Genomic DNA, 22,443 nt, shown 5'->3' on the forward strand with positions numbered 1-22,443 from the left:
CGTTCATGTGAGCAAGTCCACACCCCCAGCCCGTCTGGGCCCAAGCTGGAGGACAGTGGCTTCCAAATCCCACAGGGGAGCAGGTGCCAGGGTTAGGGAGAAGGGCGTGGGAAGGCAGACTTGATTGGGCATTGACATCCTACAGAGCAGAGTCGGTACCAGCAGGTAGGAGGATAAATGAAGAACAGGGGGTAAAATGTAGTTAACTTTATTCTCCTTAAACCACAAAATAGAGTCTTTGGTTGTACAAACATCACTAGTTACAGTCTCGCCACGAGAGCCCGGCTACGGGGGCAGTTAGTCAGAAGCCGTAACTCCTGAGGGGTCTCTTAAAATGCTAACACCAAGGCTAAAAGACTTGGGGTAAGGGAGGCGATGAAGCCGGCAGGCTCCCCCCTAAGTCTTGGGGAGGAACCGGGCCCTAGGAGGGCACAGGGCCCAGACCCCGGCGTCCCGGCCGCAGGGCCCGGCGGCTACTGCACAGCGTCACGTCTTCAGGGCCCACAGTGCCAGGTGAGGGCCTGCCAAGAAGCACCAGGGCCACCTCACCGTCTTCTTCCTGCGGGCCTGGTAAAGAGAGGGTTACAAAAGCCAGGAGCCAGGGGCAGCCAGAACTCTGGGTGTCTGGGCACTCACCCCAGACAGGTGTCAACTCACCAGGACTGGGAGAAGGTTCCAAAGTCCTAAGCTCTTCCACAAAATCTGGTGACTGGTGGGGAGACAGGCTGGTCAGGCAGGCTCCACCTGCCTGAACTTGCAAGCTTAGTTGTCAGGGGCTAGGCCCACAGAGCCTGAGGCAGGGTCGGAGCAGACTGGGCCGAGAGGCCCCACAGGAAACAGCAGGAAACACAGAAAGGAATGGGGGAGGGCAGGTGACAGGCAGAGGAGGGGTAGGAGCATGCAGACGGGCCAGGTGGCCTCCAGTACCTGGATGTCATAGACAGGTCTGGAAGAAGGCAGGGCTGCGAAGGCCCTGTAGTCAAACTTCTTCCCAGACAGGGGCTTGAAAGGACAGCATGAGGGAGAGGCAGAGAGCACAGCGAGGTGAGGGCGGGGACTGCAGCTTCAGACAGAGGATGTGTGGGAGGAAGGGCCTAGATGTAGGATCCTTACCAAGCGTCCAGGGGAGGGACTGGTCTGGAGGCTCAAGTCTGGGAACAAGAAGAAAGTGTTGGAAGAGGCTCACAGCAGACAGAGCCCTTTCCTGGCCCGTGAGAACACACACCTTCTAGTGGTGTGGGAGATGGCGTGGGTGCAGGTGAAGGGGACTCGGCCAGCCGCTCCAGGGGTCCTCGCTTGCCACGGCCGTCCTGGGACTTGCTGAGGACCATCTGTGCACGGAGGGCGTCCTGCTCTAAAGACTTCATTCTGAGGAGGCAGAGAGAGTGGGCCTCATGTGCCGTGGCAGGGTCTGCCGAGTGGGCCTCATGTGCCATGGGCAGGGTCTGGTGGGGGTAGGGAGGTGCTCACCTGGCTGCCCGCCACAGTGCCCGCTTCTCTGCCTCTAGAGCCCGGCGTTCTGCAGGAGACAGGGCTCGCTCTGGGGCAGGAAGCTCAGGGCTCTGCATGCGCAACCGCTCCTGATGGCGTCGTTCTGCTTTGGCTGTCCTCACAGGGGCACTGCCTCCCAGGGGTGGGGGTGAAGAAGGGCTGGAGCTGGAGAAAGACAGGAAACACTGTGAGAAAGGGCATGCAGCAGACCAGCCAGGGAGTGGGGCTCAGCCTCCCGCACGCACTCACCCTCCTGCGTGGCCTGGCATAGCCCAGGGCTGCTCAGCCTCCTGTTGATCATCTGGGGACTCCCTGTCCGAGGTGAGCTCCAGGTCAGGCCCTGAGGTCACTGCCTCTTCCCGAAGCATCTGTGCCCTCTTCTGCTGCAGCTTGCGGGCTGTGGGCGGGCAGGACAGACTATCAGACGAGGCCAGGTCATCATCCCACCCAGGCCCCTCACATCTGGGCTCCTACCTTCCTCTTCCTGCATCTTCCGCAAGTCATCAGCACCTACCAGGGACACACGCTTGGGGGGACCCTCTGCCTGAGGCACCCGGACCTCCAGTTCAAAGTACTTTTGCCGTTCCCGGAAGGACAGTTGCTCTGGGGAGGCTGCGGGACCAGGTGTTGGAGGCTAGAGGGGGAGCAGGCCCTCAGACTTGGCTGGTGTTTCTCTGGGGGCACCTCCAGCACCCACCCTACAGAGCATGCAGCAGCAGCAGGGCACCTCTGCACATACCTGGGCAGCACTGTCCTCGGGAGGGTGCACGGGGGGCACTGCGGCGAAGGCCCTATAGGCCTGCTTCACATTGGCTGGCAGTTCATCGGGGGAGGGCAGCTGGGGAAACGCCCACACGTGAGGCGGGGGCAGCTGTCCCAGTGCGGCCACTTCCCAAAGAGCCACCAGCTGTGTCCTCCACCTGCCTGGCCCATACCCGCCATCCTGCTCATCACCCTCACTCACAGAGCAGGGACCATCTCTGCCCCTGGGCGCCGGGGAGCCCCTTGGCCAGGCCTGAGCCAATGGCTGGATGACCCCCGGTTTTGTCTGCAAAGGGGAAGGGGGTGGTGGCAGAGGAGAGCAGGGTCAGAGGTCCAGGAGTGGAGGGGGGAGAGGGAGAGGGAGAGGGAGAGGGAGAGGGAGAGGGAGGGAGGGAGGGAGGGAGGGAGGGAGAGAGAGAGAGAGAGAGAGAGAGAGAGATGGAGACAAGGGGACACTAATCCAAACACCTGTCTTGGAAGGGTTGAGGCTAGGAGCTAGACTGGGAATGGCCCTGTGCCCACCCCCACTCTGCAATGCATTATCAGGGATGCTGAAAAGCCTGTCCATGCAGGGGGGAAGGTGGGGATGAGGGACCCACAGACAAGAAGGACAACTATCCAGAAAAAATCTTATGCTTGGTTTTTATGAGGCTTGAACTCCTCCAGCAAGGTCTCTGCCTTCACCAGGGCCATTTAATCAGGAAGGTGTCCCTGGACAAAAACACATCTGAAGCAATACCCCAAGGGGATCCTGCATACCAGTACCCATCTGCACAGGTGCCCACAGGGGGGTACCTGTGATTGGGATGCTTACTTGCTGGCTGCCAGGGGAACAAGGGGCCTCAGTCATCTTCCCTCCAGTGGTCCCAGATGGTCCCTTGAGGAAGAAGGTGGTGGTTGGGAAGGAGGGTCAGCTGGCCTAGCAGAATCTCAGCCAGGAAATGGTCTACACATTTACCCTGGCAGCATAGGGACAGCCCTATACCCCAACCTGACCACAACCCAGGGGTGCCATCAGACAGGTGTGGATGACCGTGAGACCTCCACAAAGGGCTTTCTTTCCCCAAGGCTGGACACAGGTGGTCCTTGCCCTCAGCCTCTGCTCTCCCCAGGGCCTAGGTTGGAGAGGCAGTCAGGTGTCACGGGCACAGCCCTAAGATCTACAAAGAAAGTTGGAAATAGACAACAGATTGAAGCCAGACAGTTGGGACACAACAGCCTACCCACCACCAGTCTCTGACCCAGGTTCTTCCCAGTCATGCACGTCAGAGAAGCATCCTAGTCATGCACGTCAGAGAAGCATCCTAGCCTAGCTGTCCCTTTCTCAGATGATGCTGGCTTCTCTGTCAGGGCTGTTTGGAGTGGGAAGAGATGGTACCCAAAAATCCAAATGCCCTTCTTGACCTCTCCCTGTCTCCCCCTGCTCAGCAACATCCCCTCCAAGCCCACCTCTTAGGCACTTACATTCAGGCAATGGTCTCCCATTATCCTCTGGAAGTGATAGTTTTAAATACCTCTTGGAGAACAACGAGGACAGAATGTCCTTTCTGCCTGCCCCCAGGCTCACAACTGTTTCAAAGGCCACACCTCTAGCTTAGGCCCTGAGTGGCCACTCCCAGACCAGCTGTTAGTGCCACAACTTCCACACCCACAAGGCCTCCTTCCATGGGCTGCAGCTGCTTCAGCCCACCCCCGCCAGGAGACCCCACCAAGATGCTTGAGGAATGGCAGCTGTCTCTTCCCAGCAGCCTGCCTGCAGCATCAGGGCTCTGCCCTATCCAGCTATCTAGGGGTAGACAATGGGGAAGGAAGAGGTCAGGGACTTCAAAGGCACCCCTTGGCACCTAGGACAGGGGATTATAGCGACAGCCACAAATAAGGCCAAAGCTTTACACAAGGGCTGGGCATGCAGGTCAGTGGCAGGATGCTCGGTGATAGCATTCATGAGGCTCCATCCTGTATCCCCAGTACTGCCAAACAAGAACCACAACAAATCCCAAATGTCGCCTCGCTAGAGGCAGGGCTCCAGCTCAGACATCTGTAGGCCCTGCCTGATCTAAGGCAAAAGTTCTCTGCGTGGTGACCTTGGCACTCAAGCTGGCAGCAGTGGCTGCCACAGGGAAGAAGGCAGTTAAGATCAGTAGGACTGACGGGCCAGATGGAGTAAGATCCAGCATACACCACTCACTCTTTGCAAACTCCCAGCACTGGGCACAGCAGCCAAGACACGGTAGTCCAGCTTCAGGGGCTCCAGATTCCGACCCTGGAGAACAGAGTGGGTCAGTGCTGAGAGGGAATCTATGTTCCAGGAATGTGACTGCCCACCACTCCTGGGCTGTGTTCACCACTGCAATTCCTGTCAGGGGAGGCTACCCAGGCTCAGAGCAGGGTCTGTGTGGGACTTACCAGAGTCTCTGTAGACTCAGGCTCCCAGGGTGGAGCTTGACTGGTCAGCTCTTTCTCCTGTAAGCAGAGCAGACATGGTCAAGAACTAGGAGCTCAGAGCCAGTCCCAGGGCTCTTGAATACCAATGCTCAAACAGCCACTTTGATGCTGACCTTGCCTGGGCCTTCAGGACTCAGTTCCCGGTCAATGGATGAAATGCTTTCCAGGCTGTTCCGGTGGCCAAGGCCTGTTGCAAATGGGTTGGCAATGACACCTGGAGACACCTGAAAGGAAAGGAGTGGGCTGAGAGAAGAAACTTGCTGACAAGGTCCCACTGCTGGGGCAGGCTGAAGTCTGGACCCAGGACCCCATATCCTGACAAACTGGCCACTTGAGGCTCTGTGGACAAGCTGCTGGTCCACCTATGACCTCCCTGTCCCCAGCCTTCCAGGAACAAAGAGTGGTTATGGTTCTAGGCTCATGGGGTCACTGTGGGTATAGGTCATATCTGCACACTACAGAAATGTGGAGCGGCCATGCTCAGCCACGATGCTTGGCATGGGGATAACACAAGCTGACCGTGGCCTCTCTAGGAACAAAGGAGGAATGGCTAGTAAGATGGGATTGGGAAGGGAATAGTTGAAGGGAATGAGCTTGGTAGTAGAGTAACACTCCCAGATGGATAGGCTGTGTTTACAGTGTGTATTCTGAAAGGGGAGATTCAACTAGCTCTGGGACTGGAAGTCTGGGATGGAGTGTGTATGAGTGTGTGAGAGTGTACACGTGTGTATGTGTGTATACACGAGTGTGTGTGTGTGAGTGTTCATGAGTGTGTGTGTGAGTGTGTGTGTCAGTGCCGGGCAGGGAGTGGGCCTCTGTGAGCACATGGCCTAGAATGTGCTGAGATAAAGGGTGATGGAAAGGCAGCATCAGCTCCTTCCATCCCCCACACACAAAGGACCAGAGGCCTCTGCCACCAGAGGATACAGGAGAAGGAGGTGACAGCAGATGGAAGGCAAGATAACTGCCACCCGGTTGCCATCAGGGTTCCTACTATGTGCACAGATGTGGCCTCAGACACAAACCCAGCTATGTAACGCTGATCCAGAGACCAGGTAAATGATGAGAGACCGAGAAAACAGACGGGAGCAGCTGCTCACACCTGGGAAGATGGAACTTGAGGTCAAGCAGGAGCAGGGAACAATGAACAACAGAGTGAGTTTACAATGATCACGAACTATAAACACTAAACAAATGCAGAGAAAAGGTCACTAGAAATAAGAAAGCTGGATAAACCAACCACAATGGTGACAAACTTGTCTCTTAGACACTGACAACATTACTAGATCAAACGATAAACAAGGTGCCCACCTTCTTCACTTCTGGAATAATTTAGTCAAAAAGGCAGTGGAGGCCCAAGAGAGGCAGGCTCAGCAGGGTGGGAAGGACTGTCATACAGAGGGACTGAGCAGAAAGCAAACCCAGCAAGGATGAGGGAGCCTGGTTTCCCACGTCAGAAAAGGCCACTCGAGTAAGAAGGGCTGACCTGTGGTGTTGGCTGGAAAGACGGATAATGCCATGAAGTGACCCGAGGCTTCGTATGGCTCCAGAAGTAAGCAGACAACAACTATCCACACACAGTCCTTATCTCTGGCCACGACACCCAAGAGCAGTGCACTAGACCTTGGCTTCTAAACATCACTGCTTACCAAAAGAAATCAGTACTCCTGGGGAAAACAGCCAACCCCACAGCTGGGCAGGAAAGTGTGAGATGAGTCCAGAGGTCACGTGTCCTTAGAAGACCTTAGAAGATCAAAATGACCCAGGCCCAGCCTCAAGCCTTCTTCCATGAGGCAACATTGCAACAATTTGATCACTACAGTAACTGTAACTGGGCTGAAGAGATGGCTCAGCAGTAAAAGCAACAGCAGATGACATGGGTTCAGTTCCCACCATCCAGCCCCATGGCGGCTCACACCTGTCCAAAACTCTACTTCTATGAATCCTACGCCCTCTTCTGATTCCTATGGGCTCTGGCATGCACACAGTAAATATATCCATGCAAGCAAAACATTCACACCATGAAAAAATAAATCTTAAAAGCACAACATGGGAAAAGTGTCTGCACTGCTGATGGGTAAGGACAGGAAAGCCGGTCCTTACAGCCAAGGCTCAGGGACAAGCGCAAGGCGTGAGGACTCCTCGGGTGCCAACACAGGAGCTCAGGCTGACTAGAAGCAAGAGGACAGAGTCAGGGATGCTTCCAGGTACTTCCTGCTGGCTGGGGGTGCTGAGGCAGTTTCTACCATGTGGGCATCACTGCCGCCACTGTGAAGTCAAAAGGCCCTAAGTCCAACACCTCCAAGTCAAGCGCCATCTGGATTAGAAAGCTGGGCAACTGTGGTAAAAAGACGGAACACGTGACCTACAGGGGTGAACTAGAGAAGCAACAGAAAATATTCTCTTTAAACCAAACACATGGGGAAGCAAACCAAAACGTTTTCTTTGAGAGACCACAATGACTAGGCCACTCGGGTAGTAGTGAGGTGGGGTATGCTGAGGTGACCTGTGGCTTCAGGGAGAGATCAAGAAGAACAGCAGCTGCATAGACAACAGCAGAGCCTCCACCTATGGAAACCCTGCAGGAACCCTGACAACCAGTCCTTAGCACAGGGCAGGCAGAATACAGCCAGCAATGCCCACCCCCCACACACCCAAAAGCCTGAGGGAGGCAGAAAGATGCAGGTCAAAGCCACTAAACAGCTGGCAAACTGATCCCACAGGTCAAACAAGCCCAGATGACTCAAGTGGGTAGTTTGAGAAAAGTGAGGTGCTGGGCCAGCAAGGTGGCTTGTGGCGGAGAGAGGCAATTGCTGCCAAGACTGCTGGTCTGAGTTCAATCCCAGGACTGACATGGCAGAGAGAACAAACTCCCACAAGTTGTCTTCTGACCTCTACACATGCACCATAGCACACACAACCCTTCTTCACATAAATACGTGTAATAATCTTTTCTTCTTAAAGCAGAGTGTAAGTAAGGATACATATATGCTCTCCCATGCCAAGAGGGTTCAGAATGGGCAATCCTGTGGGGATAAAAGCCACCACTGCCAGGTCCTCAGCTTTTCTATGAGAAGTCAAGAACCATACATTGCAGTAAAGAGTCCTGACAGAGGTTGGCCAGTCTCCCTGAGCATATGTGTAAGGCCCCTTCAGGAAACCCAGTGTCCACCTGGGATAGCTGTTTCACAATTACAAGCAGAGACAGCTCCCGCGGTTGAAAATGTTCCTAAAGAAACAACAAACAGTTGCTAAAGTCTGGCACAAGGGCCAGGCCACCACGGTTGGTGGCCGAAAGCTCAGAGGGAAGCCCTGGGGAGGCCCTACCGCCACTGTGTGACGGCTGCGAGCCACCGTGCTTCTGCCAGGAGATAAAGCCAAGCCAGCCAACAAGGAGCCCCTGGCACTAACAGAAAATGAGAGCAGCCTGGAAGAGGCTCAAGAAAAATGCACAAAGCGATCCCAGAGTCACACCAGTTTTGTGATGGAACTTGGTATAGCTGTTTGGAAGAGAGCACACAGCAGACAAAACTTCAAAAGAACAAAAAAGAGTGGATGATGTGACTGATCAGAAGCAGAACACACTATAAGGTGACTGTTGCGGCACAGTGTGGCACTGTCCTGGCAGGCTCCACAGTTCACTGTGGCCAAGTCCAGAACAAGCCCTGGAGTGCATGGGACCCACCACACAGCCAAATCATGCGCCTGCCCCTCAGCAGTGGGGAAGTAAAGGCTTTTCACTAATCACTGTGGGGACAACTGACAAGTATTTTAAAAATCAAAGTACGTTGGGCCCTGGTAGCACATGTCTCATGTCTTTAATCCCAGTGTTTTCTTGAAGGCAGAGGTAGGTGGATTTCTAAATTCAAGGCCTGGTCTACAGAGCACATTCCAGGATAGCTGGGTGTGGTGGCACACTTTTAATCACAGCACTTTGGGAGGCAGAGGCAGGTTGACCTTGGCGAGTTCAAGGTCAGTCTGGTCCACATAATGAGTTTCAGAACAGTTGGAGCTGCTTGTGAGATCTGGTCTTAAATCAAGGAGCCCATTGTTGTGGCCCACACCTTTAATCCCAACACTCCGGAGGCAGAGGAAGGCAGATCTCTGTGAGTTCTAGAACAGTTTGATCTACACAAAACAAGTTCCAGGACAGCCAGGGTTGGTACACAGAGAAAACCCGTCTTGAAACAAAACAACCATACGCCACACACAGCCCTAAAAAAGAAGCCTTGATTCATAAAATCTGTACATTTTTGCAATCAAAGGATCCCATCCTAAACGGGAAACGAACACAAGGCACACAGACGTAATTCTAACTCCAGAGGGCAGGGGGACTGCCAACCTCTGCCACATAGTGAGACTTGTTTCTAACCAACTAACTCTGGAGCCAGAAACATTAAGAAAGAAAAGGCTCAGTGGAACAAGGGAAACAGTTTCGTGCTAGGAAGCTAGGGGCAGAGTACAGTGCATTCAAGGCGCAGGATGTCCCCTCCCAGGGTGGGGGAGCAGACAGTGGACGCTATGGGAAGGTGGTGTGCACCTGAACTAAGTAAGGCACCTTGATGAGATAAAGGCTAGAGTGGACGGTGGTCAACGCAGACAGCTGCTGTGGGCAGGGAAGGGCTCCTCCAAGACTCTCGGTGAGCTGCCTACTGCCCAGAGCTTCTCACTAGCTAGGCTAACAGAAGCCTGCCTTGCTCCTCAGACAGGGTACAGAGGAACACCCAGCCAAGACAGGCTCTAGCAGGACCACGCATGTGCAGACAGATACACAGCCACTTCCCTCCACTCATGAGCACCCAGGTACTGCAGGAACAGCCTAGGTCACAACAGCAGAGATCAGATGTACAGCCAAGGGGACCCAGGACCATGCCAGCCCTGCAGACTTAAGTTCATGATCTTCCCAGAGGGCTTCACTCTGAACTAAGAGGCTAGAGTGTGTGCACGAGGCAGCAGGTGCTCCTCTAGGGTCCCCATCACCCAGAGATGAGGCATACAGACTCCTCCAGGACGCAAGACTCAGTGCAGAAGCTGGGCAAGGGCCAACCTTAAGATAGGGAGCAGCATCTCACACAGGCTGTAGCCCAATATCCATCTATATGCTAAAACAAAGGCTAACCTGTTTCCCATCCAGTGGCCCTCACCAGCTGGTCTGGGACAAGGTACAGAGTCTGTGGCCAGAGGGTGTCTTTCTGCCAGCATCTGACAGGAAGTCACTAAACCTAAGATCCACTACCAAAGGAGACCAACCGAGGATGGCTGCCTGTCCCCTGGGGTTGACGGAATAAAAGCCATAGGAAGTGGGAACAGAGCCACTAGCAGCCTGGAGACCAGCATGGCTATCGAGGATGTCCAGAACAGCAGACAGCCAGTGCACAGAACGGTCCCTCGAGGGCTCACTTGGACTATAGGTGAAGATGTTGAGGGTCCCAATGATAGCAGGCAAACGAGGAAGCAACGAGACTAGAGGGAGACTTGTCCAGGGTGCCTGCCTCTTGGGGCTAGGCCTAGTTCTGGCAGCTGGACATTCTTGTCCAACTCCAGGGAGCAAGAAAGTAGAAGGGGCTCTGGTTCTGCCCTGTGCCGTACTGAAAGAAGCCAGACACCAGAAGATGGGACTAAGCTCTATCAGGGGACTGTTAAAAGGGACACCCTAAGGGCCAGCAGGGCCAGGAAGCCGCCTTCCTGCTTTGGGGGACTGGGCACAGGGGGACTATCAGCAGGGCCCCTTGTCCTCCCTACCCTGCTAGCTGCCACACGCCCTTAAGTACTGCCTTCCCAGAGCCCTATTACAGCTCTTTCCTCAAGACCCGATCACAGAGGTTCAGACCACCTCTACACTGCCCGCCCATCCAGACCACAGCCTCCGGACAGTACTGTGATGAGGGCTCAGAGAAGGGCCTGCAAAACACAGTAGCCACCACTCCCATGCACGGCTGGTTCATAACTGCAAGTACTTTTCAGACCAAGCAGAGAGACTCCTCCAGACTATAAAGGTCAGTGCTAAGACAGCACCTAATTCCCAGAGTAGCCCACTAACCTCCAGGACTGTGGTGGTGCTGGTATCGAAGCCATCACAGACAAGTACGGTGAGGGTGTCACCCACACTGCGCAGCAGCTGAACTGCCTCGGCATGTGTGAGGCCCAGCAGGCTCTGCTGGTTCACTTCCAGCAGCCGCAGCCCCACACGCAACCGTCCGTCGCGTCCGGCAGCCCCTGTAGGGCTCACCTGTAGGGAGAACCGTGTGAGACTGCCACCAGGCACCTATCCGTGGTCCCAGGAAGGAAGAGCCCTCACCTTGGAGATGAAGATGCCCTCATCTGTAGGGTCACAGGGGTTCCCCGCATGGCCCTTGGCACCTCCTCGGATGCTGATGCCCAGCTTTTCCCCAGGAGCCTTCTGAATGCAGAGCTCCCTCATGCCTGGTGGTGGTGGGTCTCTCCGCACAAGCAGACACAGCTCCAGGCAGGGCCTGAGAAGGGCACTGACCGCCTCCTGATGTGTGGCCTCCCGAACATCCTGCCCATTCACTGCTAGGATACGGTCCCCAACCCGAAGGCCACAGCGAGCAGCTAGGCCCCGAGGAAGCACCTATAGGGAAGGACAGCACCAGCAGAGCGGCTGCGTCGATGGCTGCCCGGAGCAGCTGCGGCAGGTGTTGCTGGCACAAGCTGCCTTCCAGGCTCGCTTACCTTGGAGATGAATACACCAGGATCCTGGATACCAAATGGGTGGCTGGAGTGATCAGAACCGCCTACAATGCTGAGCCCCAGTGGACCGCCAGCCCTGGGCAGGCAGATTTCCTGAGGACATAGGGAAGGAGTACAGGTAGGATGGACGGACCTATGCTACCCCACCTGCCTTTGGGGCAGTCTGCTACCCCAGTACATACACAGCCTGACATGTACACATTCACTGACTATGGACATGCAGCAGAGCAGGCTGCTGGCAGATTATGCTAGGGTAGATGGGGTACCATGGAGGCTGACTGGAGAGACTTAGCTTCCTGGGCACATGCAGAAAGGCCGTGTTCTGCTTTCTGTCTAGTGTTGCTACAAGTTATGACTCCTGGATCCGGGTGGTGTTTACTCTAGGCCTGGATCAGGGGGGATGACAAGCAGGACATTGCAGGTGTCTCACCTCCACAGGGTATGGTCCTTCCAAGGCAGTGGCCAACAGGCTAGGGGACAGCCTAGGTAGCACAGGTTCCCCAGGGATGGCAGTGGTCATGGTAGCAGCAACGGTAGCAGTAGGGGTTGGGGAGGAGTGAGGTGGGGGGCTGGGTGGGTAAGTTCCTCTAGTCTCCCTCTCCAGAAGCAGGGAGATGGTAGGGGAAGCAGCAGTCAGTAAGGAGACGGCATGGTCGTGCCTCGCCTCAGTCATGTCCACTCCATTGATCTACAGGGACACACTCAGGTCAGAGAGGGTCAGCAGGACAAACAAAAGACATGAGTTAGGACATGCCTGGCCCCACTCACCGAAAGGACACGGTCGCCAACCTGTAGAGTGCCTGCCCGGTGGGCAGCCCCTCCCTCTGCGATGCGGGATATGAAGATGCCCTGCAGAGAGCAGAGGAACCACCCTGACGCCATTATACCAGAGACCTAACACGCCTCTGCTCACCAGGACAGCCCCTGCCTCCGCCCTAGGCCACTGCCTCACCCCATCACCAGCCCGGTAAGGTGTGGAGCCTTTTCCACCAGCAATGCTGAAGCCCAGCCCCTTTTCACTGCGCACGAGGCAGGCAGCATGGCGCTGGCGGAGGGGCACAGGAGTCTCAGGCTGGAGCAGGGGCAGGCGCAGGCCACCTCCCCGCCGCTCCCGGGGACTATAGTCATCCTCAGGGCGTAGGGGGGTGATGGTGACTGCGTTTTCAGGTTCCACCATTCTTTCCCTCCACACTCGCATCTGCACAGCGGCACCTGCCCCCCGAAGTGCTTCTACGGCCTCATGGTGCTCGGCATCCTGTAAGGTCACCCCATTCACCTGTGGCAACGAGAGACAAAAGCTGTAGCACAGATCACCCTCCAGGCATAGCCACCTGACATTCTGACAGTATGCTTAGGCTCTTTTTATGTTGGTCTTCATGCCACGATTCAGGCTAGCCATGAGGCTTAGGCAGATACCTGTGGTCACTCTACCCTGGTGCCCTCACTCAGAAACTGCCATCTGCCTAGCAGAGAGCATGCAAGGCTATTTACTAGGCTGCCAACTCCACATGCTTCTAGGCAGAGCTGGGATTGGAAAGCATGAGGGTCACCAGCATCCCCTCTCCAAGCCTACCTGGTCTAGAACCCCAGAACCTTCTACCCTCACTCATCCTTGTTCCCACAGGAGGGTCAAAGTTCTCTAATGGCCAAGATCCCAGGCAGAAACCTCCAAGGCTTCCACAGAGGGACCAATTTCCCACCAGGATGCTGAAGTCTGACCCTACCAGGCTACTTCTGATGCCTCTTCTTAAGGCTAAGGGCTGCTTTTTTGTTTTTACACCCAATCTTCTTGTAGTACTGGGGATTAAACCAGTATGTCTTACATGGTAGGCTAGTGACTTATCACCAAGCTATATCCTAGACCCAGATAGAAAGGGAACCTGGCATGGAAGGCTTCTAAGCCTACTGTTTAAGGTCCCAATAGCTTTACCTAGTTGTCTTTGGGTCCTAGGCTTCTGGATGGGGAAGACAGAGTCCCCACTTCCTGAAGGGAACAGTCAAGTAGCCCGATAATCAGGACAATGTGGACCTTGCAGCAAAGTGGGGGTCACTACTTACCTCAAGGAGTTTGTCACCCACTCGGACTCCAGCACGGGCCGCAGGGCCCTCCTCAGACACTCGAGAGATGAAAATGCCCTGGAGGACAAGTGGGAACTAGTCCACAAGAGCACAAGCACCTTCTCCTCTTGGCTGTAAGAGGTGCAGAGACCAGACACAGCCTGGCCTGGCCCTGGAGAGGACGCAAAGGCCCTACATGCATGAAGGAGAGCAGCGGTTCTCCAGGTCAGAGAGGCTGTACTCAGCTACTGGGAGGGCTCTAGCACAAGAAGCTAGAATATTCAAGTCAACCTTGAAAGAGACTTTGACCCCAGAGCTGCCATGAGAACATGAGGAAGGAAAACTTGTCATTAGAGGGAACAACCCAGCTGCCCCGTAAGCTGTTCTCAGACTTTTAACACTCTGCCTGACCACCCGCCTGGATATGTTTGGTGTCCTGGGGTGACCCATGCAAGCACAGATCCTAAAGGGTGGTGAACAGGACATCTGGAGTGACCACTGACACCCCCGAGAGAAAGAGGAAGTCTCATGAAACAAGAGTGGCAGGTGTGGTTGAGAGAGCTCATGGAGATGGGTCGGGTTAAATGACAAGCTAGCCGCTCACCTCATCATCTCCTTTGTAGGGGGTAGAGCCTTTGCCCCCTGCGATACTGATGCCCAGGCCCCCTGTCTGTCGCATGATGGTGAGTGTCAACTGGAAACAGAGCGGACATGGATATCTGAAAAGACCTGGGACACCCAGGCGCTTGCAGCAGCAGGAAGGGCTGGCTGGCTGCAGACGACCCCAGCTAGCTCATCCCTGGATATCTGTGCCCACTTGGGTAGTAGTGGGAAGTAGGGAGGCTCCTGTGATCCTAGGGCAGGCACAACTTTTGTGAGCTAGCTCGGGCTGTCCTCCAGAAAGTGAAGCTTGCCCTCGATTCTGTACCTAAGGCTACCTTAAGGCTCACAGCAGGATATGAGGACTTGCCCAGTACTTCCACTTATCCCCTACGAGGCAGGCTGCCCCAGTATGGAGACTGCTTGCCCCACCAGGGGACCAGGAGGCCCTGGGGAAGTGGAACCAGAACCCCAGCTCTGTGGCAGCTGTCAGGAACTCTTCTGGGACAGGGTCTGAGTTTGAGGCATCGAGGTGGGGAGAAGTGAGAGCCCGCAGCCCAGGAAGCAAAAGTCAGCAGGAGCCCCGGGCCCAGAGCAAAGAGCAGCGAGCAGTACAGACCTCTTCCTCCTCAATGCGAGCAGGCTCTATCAGCAGGTTATTGGCCTGGTCAAACGACACCCCCTGTTAGGACAGGAGCAGCGAGGCATGCAGGTTAGCCACCGCTGGGAACTGCCACCACCTTACCCAGCCCTCACCACGAGTAGGCAGAACAGAAGGAAGATCCCATCAAGCTCCTGTGAACTGAGTCAGCCCCTTCCTGCCTGGACCCCCAGGTCTGTAAGAGCATGGCAGACTCTGCAGACCACTTATATGGTGCGGCTCAGCTGCCTGGGATGAAGGCTCCAGAGGGACACGTCTATTCCTGGCTGTCCCTAGATATCATATATCATCAGTCTCTCAGGGTAGGAGCATTGTAGGGGCAAAAAGGACTGGACTTTTGGTAGCTGGGGCTTTCTCTGGGCCTTGAGGAACCTCCAATAAATGGGTAGGTCCTTTTTGAGCCATCAAAATCAAACACGAGGATAATGAGGAGAGGCCACTGCTCTTTAGATGTGCCTGGATCCCACAAGGACCTGACAAGGCACAAGAGCTTCCACTAGACCCACAGGATGGGCCACAGGCCAGCAGCAAGGCCTCAAGGCTAGTCACTTCCTGAGGCAGGAAGGATCCTGGGAGAGCCAGCAGCTCCTGAGGAAGACCTTGTCCAAGATTCTGAAACACACAGGACACTGAGGGGCCCTCTGTTTCCAAGTGCCCTTGGCCTCCCGCCCCACCACGCAGACCCAGGGAGCTGCCAAGAACTTTAAGTAAGATCAATGGCAGGGAATCCTGGGACTAAGTGATGAGTACATGGTGACAACAATCCCAATTATAGCACATTCATTATCCTTCTCCTGACCCGTGTGCCTGTCAGATTAGCTGGATGTCTTCCTCCATGCTGTCGTCTGCCAGGGTCCACAGCAGCCTACTCAGCAGTGGGGCCTGGGTCAGCCAGGGGTTTGAGTGACACATACCTTGACTGAGGGAGCACAAGCCACAGCTTCTTCTTTGTCTTCTTCCACGGTGGCGTCGCCTTCTTCTTCAACCCTCTCCTCCTCCTCTTCCTCCCCCTCTTCCTGGGCTCGAGGAGCCCAAGGTGTGTGGGGGCCATTGTGCCAACCTCCTGTCGGGCTCTCCCTGCCTGCCTGCACCCCCTGCAGCAGGGCCACAACAGCTTCGGGCTGTGGGAGCTTGGAGACCTTGGCGTGCTTCTTGTAGTGGGGTGTGTCTTTGCGGATGAGCCTCTGCCGGCCACTGGGCAGAGGCCAGGGAGCCTCGGGCTGAGCCTCCTCTCTCTCACCATCTTCCCTGGGCATCAGTGTGTCCTCTGCGAAGTGCACTGTGGGCTAGGTGGTAAAAAGACAGGGTGGCAGCCCCGTCCCAGCCCACCCCTCCCAGGGCAGGTCACGGCCTGAGGCTTGTGCATGTAGAGGCCCACGGAAAACTCAGCTGCTCCTCCCAGGTAGGGATGGTGATGCAAGTGGCCACCGAAGAACGGTAAAGCCCTAGCAGGTGGAGCACACAACGAGGCCAGGAAAGCGGGGACACCGTCTAGGGAAAGCGCACAGGGGCTAACCCTGACAGTACTGAGCTTGGCTGAGAAATGAACTTCACCTGCCCTGGAGCCCTCAGGACCCCCCCCCCGTACCACATTTCGCAAACTCTGCCAGAGGGAGCCCTTCAACATCCCTCCGTTGCCAGGCAGCGTCTGGCGTGGCCACTGTCACATCTGGCTCAGGAAGACATACATACAGGATGATGGCAATCGACCCTTTCTAGAAAGCCCTTCTTGTGGCCTACAGGCTCCTTCCCGTCTGCCCTTACCTCCTCATAGTCCTCCTCTGTGTCTTCCTCCTGTCCAGGTATGGCGTCCTGCTGGCTTAGCCCTTGTTCCTCAGCCAGCAGGATCTCAGGCTCACCTTCGGAGGCTGTGCTTGCTGATGGGGCAGAGCCTCCACTCAAGCCAGACTCTGCACTCAGCCTCTTCTCCTGCAGAGAAGTGGGGTCAGGCTGCATGGAAGTTTGTCACCCAAAGGGCACACCCATGTGGCAGACCTTTGCTGGGCTTCTTGCTGCCCTGGTCACAATATGCCCAGCAGGATCACTCCTTGCAATCACGCCCTGTTTGTTTCCAGAGTCATGCAAGGTCACGGTTCTATGACCCAGACTTTAGGAATGCCTTTTCCAAGCTTCAGGAGAACAAACACAAAGGATCCCAGGAGGATATCAACCGGAAGTGAGCCCTATTGCTATCCAGTACATGCCCAGTCTGCCTAGCCACTGTACCCAGGTACTCAGAATCATCCCACAGCCCTGACAACAGAAGCTTCTTAATAAGCAAGTGCCTTGCCCTGCTCTAGCACCAAACTCCTTCCCAGGTACAGACAGGAGAGCTCTCAAGTCTGACCCCTGGCCAACCTCATCACGCGCCACCAGGGCACGCCGAGCACTTGTCCTGGAAAGCCCCAACCCTGGCTATGCACACGCAGGCACTATGTGAGACCCATCCACCTGCACCCCAGCCCAACCCCCAGCTGCTGCTTGCCTATGTGAAAGCAGTCCTATTCACCAGCTCATACCGCACCCCTCCCCCATGGGGCCTCTGCTCTCACAGCTCCAAGGAGGGACAGACATCCAGGGCTCCCGACCCCTTCATGCCTACCTCCTCTGAAGGCGAGGGTGGGCCGGAATCAGGTTTGCAGATGAAGGCCTCGTTCCGGCGCTCTTCAATGCCCCTCTTCATCACCTTGAGCTCACTGGGGTGAGGTGTGGCCCTCCGCTGCAGGCCCTGCCATGGGGACAGGGATGAGGAGCAGAAGCCGGGAAGGGGTCAGGCAGGGGTGGGATAGAAGTGTACCGCCCAGAGTCCCCACCCCTCCATACCCGCTTCTCAGCTGCAGCTTCCTCTGCATCCTCATCGCCTTCAAGCGTCTCCATGAACTGGATGACACTGACACGGCTCAGAGGGGCATCACTACAGCTCTCTGAGGGACTGCTCTGCTGTCCAGGGTCTTCTGTGGAAGGCAAGAGTTAGGGACCCATGCTAGTCTCTCTGTGTCAACCACCCACCCACTATTCAGGACCCGGCCATCAGCAACCTACCGAGGCTTGGCAAGGGCTGCTGGGGCAGCAAGTAGCAGGTTAGCACCTTCTCACCAGTCTGGGCATCATCTTCCGTCTGGAAGCGGAGCATGGGTTGTGCCTGGTTCTCAGCCAGCCACAGTGCCTTGAGGTTGAGGTGAGTGAGCGCAAACGGCAGACTCCGCAGCCTGGAGGCCAGGCAGGCATGGTCAGCATACACAGGGGGTGCAGCCTTGGTCCCCAGGGGTCACACGGACACTCACCGGTTCCCAGCTACGTCAAGCACATGCAGCTCAGCTGTGTGGGCAAGCTCAGGGGGAAGGACAGCCAGGCGATTGTCTCTCAGAGAGAGGACACTGAGGGCTATACAGCCTCCAATTTCAGGTGGCAGCGCCTCAAGATGATTGCGGTCCACATTAAGGTTAGTCAGTTTGGTCAGTTTGCCCAGAGAGCGGGGTAAGGCCTGGCCGGGAAAAGGAAGCATCTGAGGCTGACAGAAACCCCCTGGGGTAGGAGGAAAGGTCTCCCTTGAGATAAACTGGCTAGTTCACCAGGGTTCCCACAGCCCTCAGGAACCATGGCTGAACACCGAACCAGTTTGCATACCCATTTTTGTTTTGTTTTGTTTACCTTCAAGGATACCAAACAGCCTGCCAGGCCACTTAATTCCCCAGACTGTCTTCTCTAGCCCTCTCCTACAGCCACCTAGCTCAGTATACCAAGGCCATGTATCTGTCTGTGACCGTCACCATCCCACGGGCCTGCTACTTATACCTGCCATTTGTTTCCAGGACACTCTCTTCTCTCACTACTGTGATTCTGGATACTCCACACACAGGAACATTCCACACTACGCACACGCTCGTCTGTCTCTCAGCCTGAGTCTAACATTGATGCAGACACCTCTAGTTGGGGCTCTACAGTTTCTGTTCTCCTTGGTTACAATGGGTCACACATGCTGACAGGCTGTCTTCTTCCTGTCCGATCCTCCCTGGCACCACACCACATGTCTGGAAAAACACAGCCTGAACGCTATACCTGGCAGAATCCTATAGGACCCCATGGGCCCTAGGCCATCTGTATGCCAGTGAGCTCTTTCTCCTGACCCCAAGGGTCCCTTGGGATAAGCCACCATCAGCACATGCCACTGCCACGAGGCGCTTGTGTCCCTGCTACATATTAGCACTGACCGCACTCAGCACATCTTAGAGGGCTGGGTGTCTCAGGACTGCCTTACCGTTAACAGGTTCTCTGTGAGGATCAGCTCAGAGAGGTTCTCACAGTCCCCAATGGCCTCGGTCACCTCGCACAGCCGGTTCTGATCCACCTTCAGGATAGACAGCTGCTTCAGCTGACCTGGCATCAAGGAGACATGTGACTAGATTGAGTCAGGTCAAGGGCACTCAAGTGTGTGGGCCCTCAGAATGGCCACAGACTAGTCCCACGTTCCAGTGACAGCTCATTTCTTTGAGAATTCCAAGATTCCCTATGCTTTCCCCCAAAGCTCTTCCCCATCACTGACCCTTGTAAGCCCATATTCTCAACTCTTGTGACCACAAGTGACCCCGACCCTTGGGTCACTTGTCACTTGTGAAACTTGTCACTTGGGTCACTTGCACGGTAGCTTATATAACTCCAGCCGTATCTTAACCTTCCCTCTCCAGACACCTCTAGCCTGAGTAAAGTCAGGTCCTAACCCAAGACCCCGTCAGGCAATTCATAAGGCCACTGATGAGAATGTATAGTCCCCAGGGCCCTCTGGGCACACTGACCGATGCCCTCTGGCAGCCGCTGAAGCAAGTTCTGGGAAAGCAGCAGATCTGTGAGCAGTGCCAGCCCACCCAGCTCCACAGGTAGCTCCTCTAGCCGGTTCTCTGACACATCCAGGCACACCAGCCGCCGAAGATTGCCTAGCTCCTGAGGACAGATGGGAGGTCAAAGGGCAGCAGGTAGGGTGAAGCCACTCCCACCCTCACTTACCGGGGGCAGTGCTGACAACTGGTTTCGGTCCAGCCACAGCTCCCGCAGGTTAGGCAGAGCCCCCAGAGTATCAGGCTGCAAGAAGGGACAAAGACAGGGCAGAGCAGTGTGACACCCGCCAGTAGCAGCTGCCCCACACCCACCTGTTCCTCCCCAGCGGCCCCCGCTGTACCAGCACTTCCAGATCATTGCCTCCCAGATCCAGCTGTTCCAGCTTGACCAGGAAAGACAGGGACCTGAGAAAGGACAACTATTGACGTCTAAGCCCCAGCACAGCCCTACCACAGTCCAGGGGAGGCCCCACACTTACGCAGGGAGAGATTTAAGCAGGTTCTCCCGGAGTTCCAGGGTTACCAAGTTGGCCAGGCTGAAAGAGACCAAGGGCCAAGGCTGAGGAAGGCAGGGCCAAGACAAGTACTTGTTGCACTCTGATCCACTCACCAAGAAGACACTCACTTGCCCACATCTCCAGGCAGTGCCTGCAGGGACACATCATTCAGGGCCAGGTGAGCCAGGCTGCGCAGCTGTGTGAAGCCTTCTGGAAGCCTAGGGAAAGGAAGCAGAAGACCTCAGACACCCACAAGGGTTACAGAGCCCCCCACAGCCCAAAGCCAACCAGACTATGTGGTGACACTTACCTGGACAGGGGGTTCCCACTGAAGTCTGCAATCTCCAGAGCCTTACAGAACTTTATGCTCTCGGGTATCTCAGGGATGTCTGTGTGTGGATAGGGATTTGTCAGGTTACAGCCTCAGGAGATGCCAGAAGTCCCCCTGCTCCACCCTGCCTGCCTGCCCACCATTCCGGGACACATCCAGCTCCACCAGCTGCATAAAGTTAGCCACTTCAGGAGGCAGCCGCTGAATCTCGTTGTCACTGAGGCCCAGCTTTCTCAAGTTCAATAGCCGGAAGAAGGGCTGTGGACAGCAAAAGACGTGATCAGGTGAGCAAGCTCTGCAGCCAGAGCTCTAGGGGTAGAAAGGAGTTTCTAGACCAGGAGGATCACGGCCACGGGTCCCCGAACCTCTGTGTCCCACGTCACACACACCTTGGTTCTGGCAATCTTGCTGGCAAGTCGGGCTGAGAATCAAGCACAGCACGCCTGTGCCCGCTTGATGCCTGATCTGCCTCGTGTCATCTGTCACACTCACCACTACTATCCTGCTTCCCAGAGAATGCGCCCAAGCCGAAGCGTCATTGGCTCCTGTCTGGACAGTGCCTGCCCTCTACCCTACCGGTCACTCCTAGGGTTCCCCACCCACTACCCACGCTGCTTCCTCCATCACAGATAAACTCTTCAGGACCCCGGCAATGGACAGCAAAAGCTCGACAAAGACTGTAGTAAAAAACGCCATCAAGAAGCACAGGCACACGAATTTCAGGACTCACACACAGATGCTATAAAGAGCGATGAAGAACAGAACTGTTGCAAACAGACCTAGACCGAGGCCACACCCCATGCCACCAGTCCTCAAGAATGTAAGGTCACTCGGCCCTCCACCTCGGAAAAGTAAAGCTTTCATGGCCTGTTTCCTCTGGTCCTCTTTCTGGAGCGGCCTCAGAACAACAAAACCAACAACCGACAGGAAGAAACACGGGCAGTGAGAGGTGGGGCTCCTCTGAGAGACGACAGAATAGATCTGCCGCTGCGAGGGTCTTAGGAGGGTCCCACTCAGTTCTGAGCCCAAGGGGGAAAGTAGGGGGAGCAGAACACGGCACCAGAAAACCAGGCCCGTACCTCTAAAGTAGCCCAGTAAGCTGTTGCTAGCCTAGGCTGACCTCGCACCCTGCTCCCACCCACCTTCTGTGCTCTCACAGGTTTCCCTTTCAGGCTCCCCTTTTAGGCTCACTATCCACCGGGTCCCCAGACAGGCTGCCACCAGGTGCCAACACAGGCTACTGGGTGAGGGTGGGGCTGGCTGGGGCGGGGCTCTGGCCAGTAAGAACCAGCAGGGCCGGCTGGAGGTTGCGGTGCCGACCAAGCCCGGGCAGCGCCTGCTGAGGTCTCGCTCTAGCCGGCTGCCACGGAAGTTACACACTGTCCAGAAAACTGAGCGCGGGACCGCGGACGGGGCAGCAGGTGCTGCAGCGGCCGCTCACCTTAGGTAGCTCGCGCAGCTGGTTGGCGTCGAGCAAGAGCTCCTCGAGGCTGCGGCTGTAGCGGTAGATCTCCTCCGGCACAGCCTGCAGCGAGCAGTGCCTCTTATCCACCGACTCCACGTGCCGGTTGCAACGCCAGAGCGGGATGCACTTGAGCATGATGCGGGCGGGCAGTGAGCGCGGGCTCCGGCCGGGGGGCGGGGCTCGGCCCGCATGAGCGCCGGGCGCGGGCGGAGCGGCACGGCCCGCGCGGGGGTGGGGCGGGCCGCCGGGACCCGGACTGCGGCCGGGGTCCGCACTAGGTTCGGCCCAGGTTCAATACGAGCTGTAGTCTCGGACGGCGGCACCCAGTTGGCGGCCCGGCCTGACCCGGCAGCGCTTTCTCAGGCGCTGGGGGCGCGGCGGCGGCTCCGCATCCCGCCCGGCCTGCTCACCTAAGCAGCTCGTCCGCCCGCAGCACCGCAGCCGGAACCGCCGCCGCTGCCCGCGACAACCGCCCAGCCGCGTAGCCCGCCGGGAAGCCTAGGCCCGCCCTCACTGCTCAAAACTGCATATCCCAGTAGGCCCCGCGGCGTGGCGCCTCCGACGACCCGTAGCGGTTTCGCGCAGGGCAT

General features: G+C 56.2%; 1 protein-coding gene across 7 annotated transcripts; it reads right to left on the reverse strand.

Annotated features, from left to right (window-relative positions):
* Positions 1-192: 192 nt before the first annotated feature.
* Positions 193-22,333, reverse strand: Scrib (scribble planar cell polarity protein). 7 transcript variants are annotated; one of them, XM_040736423.1, is made up of 38 exons: positions 21,830-22,333; positions 20,529-20,646; positions 20,368-20,446; positions 20,186-20,275; positions 20,040-20,096; positions 19,902-19,965; positions 19,730-19,804; positions 19,522-19,666; positions 18,987-19,105; positions 18,013-18,212; positions 17,771-17,937; positions 17,552-17,679; positions 17,331-17,456; positions 16,493-16,657; positions 15,643-16,014; positions 14,687-14,749; positions 14,072-14,161; positions 13,468-13,545; positions 12,362-12,685; positions 12,178-12,258; positions 11,840-12,097; positions 11,392-11,502; positions 10,997-11,290; positions 10,739-10,927; positions 4,812-4,922; positions 4,660-4,716; positions 4,442-4,516; positions 3,068-3,130; positions 2,456-2,539; positions 2,231-2,329; positions 1,966-2,125; positions 1,741-1,888; positions 1,471-1,656; positions 1,226-1,368; positions 1,114-1,151; positions 928-1,002; positions 658-709; positions 193-567 (listed from the first exon to the last, which is right to left on the reverse strand). In XM_040736423.1, exons 1-38 carry the CDS (start codon positions 21,986-21,988, stop codon positions 422-424), a joined length of 4,989 nt encoding a protein of 1,662 aa, XP_040592357.1. In that variant the 5' UTR covers positions 21,989-22,333; the 3' UTR covers positions 193-421. The 7 variants fall into 7 exon arrangements, with proteins under 7 accessions (XP_040592357.1, XP_040592356.1, XP_040592358.1 ...); XM_040736422.1 differs by having other exon boundaries at positions 17,552-17,682; XM_040736424.1 differs by lacking the exon at positions 14,687-14,749 and having other exon boundaries at positions 17,552-17,682.
* Between the last annotated feature and the right edge of the window lie 110 nt (positions 22,334-22,443).

The sequence above is a fragment of the Mesocricetus auratus genome, unplaced genomic scaffold, assembly GCF_017639785.1.
Source record: "Mesocricetus auratus isolate SY011 unplaced genomic scaffold, BCM_Maur_2.0 Super-Scaffold_100055, whole genome shotgun sequence".
Classification (NCBI taxonomy): domain Eukaryota; kingdom Metazoa; phylum Chordata; class Mammalia; order Rodentia; family Cricetidae; genus Mesocricetus; species Mesocricetus auratus.